Genomic DNA, 12,171 nt, shown 5'->3' with positions numbered 1-12,171 from the left:
AACCAGCTTACCTTACCGATTCCAGTTCTCCTGAAGATAGCTTGGCTTTCATATATTTTTGAGCTAAATCAACTTTGATTTGAAGGATAATGGTCTTTATTCTATAAATTCTCAGCCAGTAATGGATGCAGAACCTTATCTAAAACTGACCAAGCTACCCTGGATTTTTCAATTCTTTCAAAAATATAATTAAATGCCTTTTAAATGAATGTCTGTCCTTTAGTTTTGTTTTAGACTCTGAGAAAGTTATTGGGCCATTTTTCTACATTGGAGTTTCTCAATAAGTAGTGGTCACTTTTCACTAGAGAGCAACAGCAAAGCGAGGAAATAACAAAATAGTTTGAAAAAAATTAGTGTCTGAAATTCTTTTTATTCACTCAGAGTTTGTAGGTCTCACTGGCTGGGCCCAGAGTTTATTGCCCATCCCTAGTTGCCCCTTGAGAAGGTGGTGGTGAGCTGCCTTCTTGAACCGCTGCAGTCCTACTGCTGTGGGTTGACAGCATGAGACTTTTATCCAAAAAATCTCAAGTTGGTTTGAATCTAAAAATTGTGAACTGGAGCAGTATTTAAGTAGAATTTGTGCTTTATTTAGAATTAAACTGGTAGCATGTACCAGCTCTAACCATTGATGAAACCACAAACTGAAAACTTTCTCAGAATGAAATTGATTGTAATTTTGTTTAGAGGAAAAAGAGCATTAATGTTGTACAAATTTCACATTGTTTGCAGTTACCGCATGTAAAGCTGGGCTGAATTCTGCTAAACTAGTATCATCTTGCCTGTTATTAGCATGTTCAGTCTACAGTTTTCATAAATGGATATCAGCAACATTTGAGGTGGTTTAATGTCAGGCTGAAATGCTCAACAGCTTTAGATTGCGCTTGTAAATTTAAATTCCTTGCCTGTGAGACCCTGCGGGATGGTGCACTTTGCACAAGCTGCTTGCTGGTTTCAAAGCCTCCAGTAACAACAGCACAGCAAAGTTATACCTTCTGCCTGTGCTATAAAGATTAAATCATCTACAGCCTGCTTGTAGTAGCTTGTCAGCCACGTCAGACACTGTTTTCCCACCAAATGGAAGTAGCAATGTATTCTAACTTGCCTTGTCCACCCACAGGCTCTGAAGGATGATGATGAAGATGTTGAGACAGGCCTCACTGCAGAAGGAAAGGAAGAAGAAAAGGAAGAGGAGAAACTTGGGAAGCTGCAGTTTTCTTTGGATTATGACTTCCAGAACAATCAGGTGCGGTGAAATTCCTCCTAAGAAAATAACAGATTTTTGTAGCTATCTAATGATACAGTGTTGACAAGCATTAGCCCCTCAACAAAGCTATCAAATTTGGAATTGCAGTGAGTGTGGTGTACATTTTACCTGGTTTTAATACGGTTTTATTCCTGCCTTAGTTTGCCAAATGTCTTAGTTTAAAACAAACAATGGACTTTGGAAAAAGAGTTTGAGTTAATTGAATCTCAGATTCCCAGGTGAACATTGCTGAAAGGCCATTCGTAACAGTGCCTTAATCCAGTTGATGCTTCCTTACAGAGATGAATGTCTACTCAAATTGTTCAGGCCTTCTTTCCAAAGTGGCCATCACACGAAACAAGGGTCTGAGTGCTGGCCTCTTAACGAAGAGCTGGAAAATCTTTCAAATCCCACCCTCAGGATTTGTCACAATCTACTCAAGGTTATGGGCAAAGGCAGGAAAGTAGATCTGAGGAATGTTGGATCAGCCATGAACCTATTGAATGGTGGAGCAGGCTCAATGGGCTGAATGGCCTACTCCTGTTCCTATTTTCTATGGCCTTATGGTCTCCAATCAGTTGTCTCAATGTTAGGTGGATTGGCCATGCAAAATTGTCTGTAGTGTCCATGGATGTGCAGGCTAGGTGGGTTAGCCGCGGGAAATGCAGGGTTATAGGGATATGGTAGGGGTGTGGGTCTGGGTGGGATGCTCTTCATAGGGTTGGTGTGGATCAATGGGCTGAATGGCCTACTTCCACACTGCAGGAATTCTATGATTCGATTCTATGATTCTATATATCTCTACAAGTGGAGACCTAACCAATAAGATGCCACTAGATAGATAGTTAGGAACAGATGTGTCAAAGGGTGTGGGGGAGTGGTAGAAGGATGATTTTATACAGGACAGTCTGGCTTTTAGCCAGCCTACCCACTAACAAGCACAGGGTAACCGTATGTTGGGTATTCTGCCTCAGTCATCATCGTAATTGGGCATCCCTCAATTCCAGATTGACGCCTTCACATCTTCATGAGTTCCTGTCACAGGTCTTCACATTGCTGGCAGCTCATTCCCAACTCATAGATCTTTGAGCATGGAGCAGAAAGTCCCACAGGGTGGTGGAATCTGGAGACCAAATCATGGCTTTTCTTCTCTACCACCACATTGTCATCATTCAGCAATTATGACCCAAACATAGAAAATAGCATCAGGAGTAGGCCATTCAGCCCTTCCAGCCTGCTCCACCATTCAATACAATCATGGCTGACCATCCAATCCAGTATCCTGTTCCCACTTTCTCCCCATACCCTTGGTCCCTTTAGTCCCAGGAATTATATCTAACTCCTTCTTGAAAATGTTCAATGTTTTGATCTCAATTGCTTTCTGCAGCAGAGAATTCCACAGGCTCCCAACTCTCTGGTTGAAGAAATTATTTCTCATCTCAGTCATAAATGGTCTATTTCATTTCCTTAAAATGCAACGCCTGGTTCAGGGCTCTCTGGTAATCCACAATATCCTTCCTGTCTACTCCTGATAGAATTTTACAGGTTTCTATGAGATTGTCCTTCATTCTTCTAAACTCCAGTGACTATCGTCCTAACCAATCCAGTCCCTCTTCATAGCTCAATATACAACGACTGTTCCCCAGTGCCCACCCCCAACGCCCCCTTCATTAATGTCAAGTGTCAGCATGTCATAGGGTGTCTTTGTATTGTCATTGTCCTCCCTCGAGCATTGTCCATTTGAGAAAACATCAGCTGATGGGTGAGGAGGCACGTTTTATCTATCTGATCACGGTGTCTGGCTGATCAAAGTTGATTTTACCTGAATCCCCGTGGCACGCCTCAGTGAACCTACATGTTTGCAGCAACTTCAGACTGAAGGGGACACAGAAAACAAGGTTTTTTTTTAACATTCCTGTAGTCCTGCCATGGTCTTTCGATCTATCTCGAAGATCTCCATGTGACTGTCAGCAAGAGAGCTGAGAGTGAGATGGGGAGAAACTCCTTTACTCAGAGAGTTGTTAGGATTTGGAATGCACTGCCTGGGAGAGAGGTGGAGGGGAGTTCCATAGGAGGTTTCAAAGGAGAGCTCGATGTGTATTTGAAACAGATGAAGTTAGAGGGCTACGGAGATAGCGCTGGAGAGTGAGACTCATTTGGAGGATGGTACAAACATGATGGGGTGAATTCTCATCTTCTGTACTGTAATATTCTATGATTCTAAGTTTGACAATGTCATTTTCAGCGTGTTGTTTTGGCCAAGGCCAGCAGCATTAGTTACCTGTGGTCTCTTCCCCCTACCCTCCATGAAAGATGATATTTCTGAAAGATGTGGGGTCTTGTTTCAAGCAGACCCCATCCAGCCCATCACGCCAGCCTCCCAGCTTCTTCCCCTCAACTCACCCCCTGACCCAGAGGCAGCTTAAAACCAACAATAATAGCCAGAAGTTGCATAACACAAACACCAATGAATATAAACAACTTTCCTAAATGTTCTCCAGTGAGGTAGGATCTGAACCAATGAACAGAAGCCTGATGAAGAAGCAGTTCCCATTGTATTCACTCATTGCTTGATTTTGGACTCTGGGCCACAAAGTCTCCCTGAATTCACCTGCAATTCCTTTTCTGACGAACAAAGATAAACAGCAGACGATACAATGTTATTGAAGAAGGTGTTAGCACAGTCTTTAGGAAACTCGCGCATTCAACTCCTAATTGACTTGCCCTAAAAGTGAATAGACTTTCCTCACTAAATGATCTTTCCACGGCAGGACCAAACAATAATAGAAACACTCAGGCCAGCTGACAGCTCTCATCTGTCTCCTGGAATGTACTGCAAAGTACTTGAAATGGGTTTGCCTGTCTGTTCTGAACTCTCTTGTGTTAATGCCATTCTCATGGGTCCATTAATGAAGTGCATTTGTGTTTGAGCAGGAACCTCCTAGCCATTTCGCTTCAGGATTTTATGAAGGAAGAAAGGCGCCATGTAAGGTCTGCAGTGTCTGGGGCTTACAGAAGATCCTGGAGATCAGATTAGTTTCATGTTTAAAAATAGAGCTCAGTGCCGCAAATAGTGTCGGAATGATTGAGGGACATTTGGAATACACCAATAAGTGCAATTAATTTTCATGCAAACTTTCATTTATTTTTAAACAAACCGAATACAAGGAAGCATTGGTCATTAAATGAATCAGCAGTTAGTATTCCAAAACATTGGAAAGACAAGGTTAACATTCTCTGACCACACCATAGGGCTGCTCTCTCGTTAGAAAAAGCCAACTTGTTGGAGTTTAACCTGAGGATCACCACACCTCAGGCAAGGGGAGAGGTTGAGAAGGAGAGTCCTTCATAGTGACTTCAGCCAGTGTGGGAACTGAGCCCATCTTGTTGGTGCTACTCTATATCAGAAAACAGCTGTCCAACTCACTGAGCTAACCAGCCCCTTCACATTGATAGTCAACTTCTATGTACAATAATGTTTGTGTGAAGACAGCTGTCACTCACAATGAGTAGCATGATATTAATTTTAATAAGCAATCAGATTCATGATTGAGAATTGGTTTTGTCACACTGGTTTCTGACCAGGTGAAATTGTTAACCATTAATCTGTGTCAATGATTAGGCTCTAATTCCATATCCAGGAGGGGATGTTTGATTGAAAAGCTTGACCCTGGTGTTGCTAAGCTCCAAGTATTCACAATTGGTCTAGTTGGATAATGTCTGTCACAGAGAACTTACTTGAAGGAATTGCTTCCAATATCATTCCCAGAAATATTGAACATCGTTTTACTGCAATGTGAATCTCCCACTTACATTGACTCATTGATTTCCAAATTCTCACCTTTCTGCTTCAATCCCTCCAAGAGTCTTGCTCCTCCTTATTTCCACATGGCCTCAGCCCTCCAGTTAAAATATTGCAAGGCAGCTTGGCAGAGGGGGATATATGTCTTCAGAAATAAAGGATATCATGGATGCACTATGTGTCTCAGAAGGACACATTTACAGGAAAAGGAAAAGGCACCAGGTTGTACTCCAGGGTTCAGAACTCGAGCTCAACTCGAGCTCAGTACACAAGTTACTTTTGTGTATTTACAAGGCAAAGGACAAATGGATTGCAAGCTTATGGAAGTAGCCATGCTGTGACTTAAGAGTGTGCAGGCAGAAAAGGAATGGCTAATGACCAGACAGTCCAAGGGAACCAGACAGAGAGTGCAGACATCTCCTGAGATAATCACACAAGCTGGTTTTCCAGTTTGGAGATTGGTGAGGGCAATGGTACCTCAGAGGAGCAGACCTGATGGGCTGAAGGGCCTTTTTCTGTACTGTGGACCTTTATGAATCTTTAAGTAGAGTCAGAGCCAAATCAGTCGCACATCTGGCTGTTCAACTGGACAGGAACGGGGAAAGAGGAGTGGTACACTAGCACTGACCAGAGAATGTTTATTTAGGGGAGAGATGGGCTAGGGATTGGGTCACTTGTCCTACTTTGCCCTTATAGGGCATCCCGCAAGTTTGTGTCTGATAATGTTCACATGGGGTGCCTTGACACATTTTATTAAATGAAAGGTGCTATATCAATGCAGGTTGTTGCTGAGAGCTGTTTGTTTTGTGTCATACTAACAGCTCATTGTGGGCATTATTCAAGCTGCTGAGCTCCCAGCTCTCGACATGGGAGGAACATCTGACCCATACGTGAAAGTATTCTTACTGCCCGACAAGAAGAAAAAGTACGAAACCAAAGTTCACCGAAAGACACTGAATCCAGTTTTCAATGAGTCCTTCATCTTCAAGGTAATATTTTATTTTAGGTTCTCAGCAAATCTGAATCCACAAATGACAATTATACTCCAATACCTGCCCACACCCCACCCCGGGAGCCTCCCCTTGTAATTGAGATTGGATGCTACATCAATTACACTGTGGTAATATTGTGCTTAGACTCACATCATTCACTCCAAATGGTTCAAGCAGGCAGTTCTATTTCACACAAACCCGCTCCCGTCCCCTCTTCACCTGAAACAGACACAGAAAGTGCTGGAGAAACTCAGCAGGTCTGGCAGCCTCTGTGGAGAGAGAGACAGAGTTAATGTTTTGAGTCTGCTATGAATTTTCTTCACAATGGTAGAAATTTCAGGATGCTGGTTACTGGTACCGGGCAGGTGTTTGAGGAATACCAGCGTTGGCTGGATCATCCCTGCCACAAGCTGAAGGTGTGTTTTAAAAATGAGCACCAGGACCATTTGTAACTACCAGTCACCAGCTACTGTAGGTGATTCTACCCTCATTGAGACGGTCAGTCTGGAACTGGCTTCAATTAAGTGTCTGATCCAATATTTCCCTCTAATTGCTCATGCAGTAAAGTCCCAATTATCCAGATCCCAAACATCCGGAATCACCATCCTGAATCTCAGATGCTGGTTACATGAGAACTCTAGATACTCAGGATCTGGGTAATGGAGCTGTGTGAAGAATGTAGAGTGAGATTCAGCGTATCTGGTGGTCCCTCAGAATGACAGTGACCCTTACTCACAGCAAGAACCTGTGTTTGGGTCTTCTAACTGTTACTGTAGCTCCCACGCAGCTCTGTCTGGCCAAAAAAATTCTTATAAGAATGTAGAGTAGGCCATTCAGTCCCGCAAGTCCTGACTATTACTGCCCACTGTAACCGTATTGGAAGGGTTTGTGGTTTGATAATTAACCTGTTCGTGGCACACCTTCCATTGCCGTTATGACCTGAGGTGGGACTTGAACCTGGGGGAGGACTGACTCAGAGGGAACAGCGTTACACAGTGTACCCCCAGTGGAAGGGAAATAGCAGTGGAGGGGTGGGGGGGGCGGGAATGGGGGGAGCTGGTGGGGAAATGGGGAGAGTTAAGAGGGAGTGGAGAAGGAGGTGAAGGGGAGGTGAGGGGGAGTTGGTGGGGAAATGGGGGTAGTACAGTGGGGGTCAGGGTTGGGAGAATTATCATTATGAAGTATAAACTCCAATGTAGGCCAGCTGGGGTGGAATGTAGACAAATGTTGCTGTGTTTAATGCATTCTGTATGGGTGTATAATGTGAATTTCTCATCCAGGCTGACCTGTTGTGGATTTTCTCAGATTCCATACTCCGAGCTGGGAGGGAAAACCCTGGTGATGGCTGTGTACGACTTTGACCGATTCTCCAAACATGATGTCATTGGAGAGGTGAAAGTGCCAATGAACACTGTGGACTTTGGCCATGTAACAGAGGAGTGGAGGGACCTGCAAGGGGCCGAGAAAGAGGAGGTTAGTACCTTCACTTTACCTCAGGTAACACGTGGGATCTTGTTGTGCCCAATCTGAGTATAGTTTCCAGCTCCAGTTCCTCCAATCTCCGAAGGTGTAATCCTCAGTCATTTGTCTCATATTACTCTGGATTTTGCAAGGACAACGTGAAAACCAGCACTTCCCGGGCTAACACCAGGTGAATTGCCCCCCCTCCCCCCTTTTAACCACCTTGGGTTGTTACAACAAATGTTTAAAATTCCTCTCTAGCTAAGACACTATATCTCTGTCCATTTAAAATATAATTAATTAGTCCACCATTCACAAGGTTTTCTTGAGTAAGAGGTAGAGAATTTTATTGCTTGCTAGCCCTGAAAAATTCCACAAACATGCATGCACTCACACACACAGACACGTACACACACACATGTATACACATACACACACAGACAGATACACACACAGATACATAAAAACACACACACACGAACAGTTAAACACACACACACACAAACACACAGATACACATAAACACTCACACACATGGGCACATACACACACACACACTTTCATACACAGACACATGCACACAGTCTCTCTCTCTCTCTCTCACACACACACACACATACACACACACACACACACACAGACAAACACACACAGACACAAACACTCATGCACATACAGACACACATATACACGTGCAGACATACCTGCGCACACACAAGCGCGCATGCGCACATAGATCTTTAGTAGTTTTAAGTTCTTGACAGCATCAGTTCAATTTTACACCACAAATTCCATTGAGTTAGGATGTGCAATGGTCACATGACCTGCATCATCAATTCAGGAACAGGCTGGTGGTATGATCAATATGTATTTTTGTGGCAAACTTTGGAAGTAATTGGATAAGTTGATAAGACTTTAAAAATAACATTTGGAGTCTCAAGATGTCAGTATTCAGGTACAGAAAGTAATAAAGAAGGCTAATGGGATACTACTGTTTATCATGAGTGAAATTGAATGTAAAAGTAATGCTGTTACTGGGCATTGGTGGGACCACATCTCGAAACTGTGTGCATTGGTCTCATTAAGGAAGGGTGCAAATGTATTGGAGGGGTTTTAAGGGAGGTTTGTTGGATTGATCCCTGGGATGAGTGGGGTGTTTAATGAGGAAAGATTGGACAGACTGGGCTTGTTTCCACTGGAGTTTTGAGAATGAGGGGTGTTTTGATCGAAGTGTATCAGATCCTGAATGGTCTGACCAAGGTGGATGTGGAAAGTACGTTTCCCCTTGTGGGTCAGTCCAGAGCCAGGGAACACTGTTTAAAATTAGGACAGAGATGGGGATACTTTTTTTCCCTCAGAGGGTTGTGTGACTTTGGAACCCCCTGCCTGAGAAGGTAGTCAAAACAGGGTCATTGAAAATTTTAAAGACGGATCAACTGTTGTGAGGTCAGGAATTGAAGGTTATTGGGATAGATGGGAATGTGGAATTTGAAACACAATCGTAACAGCCATGATCATATTGAATGGTCGAACAGGCTCGAGGGGCTGAATGGCCTAATCCTGCTCCTATTTCCAATGTCTTTGTGTCCTTAGCTTTATAAAAAAAAATGGTGAAATTTTATAACAACAGTTTGCACTAATGCAGTGTCCTAAATGTTGTAAAACTGCTACAAAAAATTACAGTAGATATTTCTTCACCTAGAGAGTGGTGAGTGTGGAATTCTTTGCCAGAACAGTAAGTGTTGTCCGAGAAGGAGTTAGATAGAGTTCTTAGGGCTAAAGGGTATGGGGAGGAAAGTGGGAATGGGGGTCTGAGTTGGATGAATAGTCATGATCATACTGAATAGTGGAACAGACTCAAATGGCCTACCCCTGCTCCTAGTTTCTATGTTTCAGCAATTGTGCAATATTATTGTAATACAGTCAGACAGTGTGGTGTGAAATCTGTGACCTTTACATCAATTTCTGATCTTGTCCAGTCCTGTGTTTGCTGCAACAGTGGGGCTGTAGTGTTGTTACTATTAAGTGTGACCAGCGGAGAATAAAGATCACTGTCTCCTCGGATTATATCGAGGAGTTGGGAGAATTTCTCGGAACTTGTCGCCAAACAGCTGGCAGCTTTTGTTTGCTGTGCCCTGACATTGTTATTTTACGTCTTCAAAGAGGCTATTCACAAGACTGCTTCTCATAGATGTTTATAAAATCATGAGGGGCATAGATGAGGTCTGTTCCCCAGGATAGCGGAGTCCAAAACTAGAAGATATAGGTTTAAGGTGAAAGGGAACGATATAAAAGGGACCTGAGAGATAACGTTTTCACCCAGAGGATAGAGCATATATGGAGTGAACTGCCAGAGGAAGTGGTGGAGGTTGGTACAATTACAACATTTAAAAGACATTTGGATAGATACATGTATAGGAAAGGTTTAGAGGGATATGGGCCAAATGCAGGCAAATAGGGCTAGTTCAGTTTAGGAAACGTAGTTGGCATGGACGATAAAAACCGAAAAAACTGCGGATGCTGTGGATCAGGAACAAAAACAGAAGTTGCTGGAAAAGCTCAGCAGGTCTGGCAGCATCTGTGAAGAAAAAAATCTGCATTTTGAGGAAGGGTTACCGGACCCGAAACATTAACTCTGTTTTTTCCTTCACAGATGCTACCAGACCTGCTGAGCTTTTCCAGCAACTTTTTTTTTGTAGGCATGGACGACTTGGGCTGAAGGGTCTGTTTCCATGCTGTATGGCTCTGACTCTAAATTCTTAACAAGAGGCCACTAATGAGATCCTGTATTGTTTGAGAATAACAGTGAAATTTTGCTGGAATCCTCTGACAGGAACATAAAGACAAGCCCATTGACTTGTTTTTTTTGTCCTATTATTAATAAGCCTCTCAGATTGAATTTTGTTTTGCATTTTTAAAACCACTGTGTTCAATCAGTCAACACACCCTGCCAGGGCACAGCTCCAATCACATCTTTGCTATCACGGGCAGTATTATCAGTGTGCAGCTTTGATAAAAATTAATCTTTTTCATGCACGAGCTTGCACAGGTCTGGTGAGACGTTGAAAAATATTAGCAGCCGGGACTGAATGCCATGACAAAAGCCAATGAGAGAGGCCGCTGCAGCATTGTGATGGACTGCAAGAGAGTTAGGGATTTAGGGGAGAAATATAGTGTAAAAGAGAAAGGGAGATGGATGGGAAAAGAGAGAAAAGTAGATAGAGAGGGAAAGAGAGAGGGAGAGGAAGATGGGGGGGCGGTGAGAGAGAGAAAAGGAGATAAGTCAGGGAAGGAGAGCATGATAACATATGATAGAAGGAAAGAGGAAAGTATGAATGTTACGTAGAGAAAGGGAGAGGGAAAATGAAAGAAGGAATGCTAGAAAGGGTAAGAGAGAAAGAAATAGAGAGAATGAAGCAGGTATGGAGCAGAATGATATGGCGTAAGTCATATAAGGACTGAGATGAAGAGAAATGTCTTCGCCCAGAGAGTGGGCAGCCTGTGGAATTCTCTGCCACAGAAAGCAACTGAGGCCAAAACATTGAATTTGTTCAACTTAGAGCTAGAGATAGTTCTCAGGGCTAAAGAGATCAAAGGGCATGGAGGTGAAAGCAGGAACAGGGGACTGAATAGGATAATCAGCCATGATCATATTGAATGACAAAGCAGGCTTGAAGGGCCGAATGGCCTCCTCCTCCTGTTCCTATTTGCTATGTTTCTATGATCCTGACAATGGATTTGCAGGATTCTGTGGAGGTGATGTTTCTCCAGGAATTTGAGTTTGCTGTTGTCCAAGTCTCTGATGTATACAGGAGGGGGATGGGGGAGGAGAGAGGGATGGGGACGGGGAGGAGAGAGGGAAGGGAAGCTGTTGCCCTTTAGACCGGGAGCTGGCTGTTAGGTTTGAGGCCTTTGCCATCAGAAATTCTGAGCTGAAGCTTGTGATATTCTGACTTTGTGTCAATTTTATTGGGTTTCACAGGGGGTTTCTCCCCATGAGACCTTGTGAGATTTCTTGCCATATCATCCCTAATTTGCCTAATTAACTACCTACCCTATCCCATGGCTCCCCTCTCATTCGATGCTCACCCAATTCTATCACTGGCCATGACAGGAATAATTCACATCTATCAAATTTCCCAGAATCTGTTCCTGAATTCCACATGCCCAGGCTCCAGCACTGACCTCACCCTGGGGTAATGGAATGACCCAGTGTGATCCTGCACCAGTGGTATTGGGCACTGCCCTGATGTATTTTTGGGGGAACAACTAACAGATCCCACACAGGTCACCCATCGCCCCCCTGGTAGGTGCCAGTCACAGTCAAATGTCTGGAGTAGAACTTAACGCACAATCATCTGCTTCAGAGAGAGAGAGAGAGATGAAAATGAGCTCTCTACTCAGATACAGTGTGTGGTGAGAAGTGGCCACGTGTGGGAGTGCGCACAGATCCTGGAGGATGGTCAGACAGGAGGACACAATGGGGTGTGGGGATTGGCAAGGCTGTGGAAGGTTTAGAAAGCAGGGATGAGCCTGTTGTTAAAATCGAGATGTGTGGACCTGGAGCCAATGTTCCCTTGAAGCTGCACAGCCTCTCCCAGGGTCCACCCACAGCGATCGGCATCCCACACCATTCCCAGCATTCAGTTTCAGAAGTCCCTGCCACAGACAGA

General features: G+C 43.7%; 1 protein-coding gene across 1 annotated transcript in view; it reads left to right on the top strand.

Annotated features, from left to right (window-relative positions):
* The window catches only part of LOC109925475 (synaptotagmin-A), a 55,919-nt gene that overhangs the window by 27,909 nt on the left and 15,839 nt on the right, over nt 1-12,171 (top strand). Inside the window, exons 3-5 of the mRNA XM_048607472.1 lie at nt 1,118-1,243; nt 5,867-6,034; nt 7,343-7,510. Coding sequence (XP_048463429.1) covers nt 1,118-1,243; nt 5,867-6,034; nt 7,343-7,510 — 462 coding nt within the window. The remainder of the gene's footprint in view (nt 1-1,117; nt 1,244-5,866; nt 6,035-7,342; nt 7,511-12,171) is intronic.

The sequence above is a fragment of the Rhincodon typus genome, chromosome 18 (genome assembly GCF_021869965.1).
Source record: "Rhincodon typus isolate 14 chromosome 18, sRhiTyp1.1, whole genome shotgun sequence".
Classification (NCBI taxonomy): domain Eukaryota; kingdom Metazoa; phylum Chordata; class Chondrichthyes; order Orectolobiformes; family Rhincodontidae; genus Rhincodon; species Rhincodon typus.
This window is presented reverse-complemented; position numbering and strand designations above follow the sequence as displayed.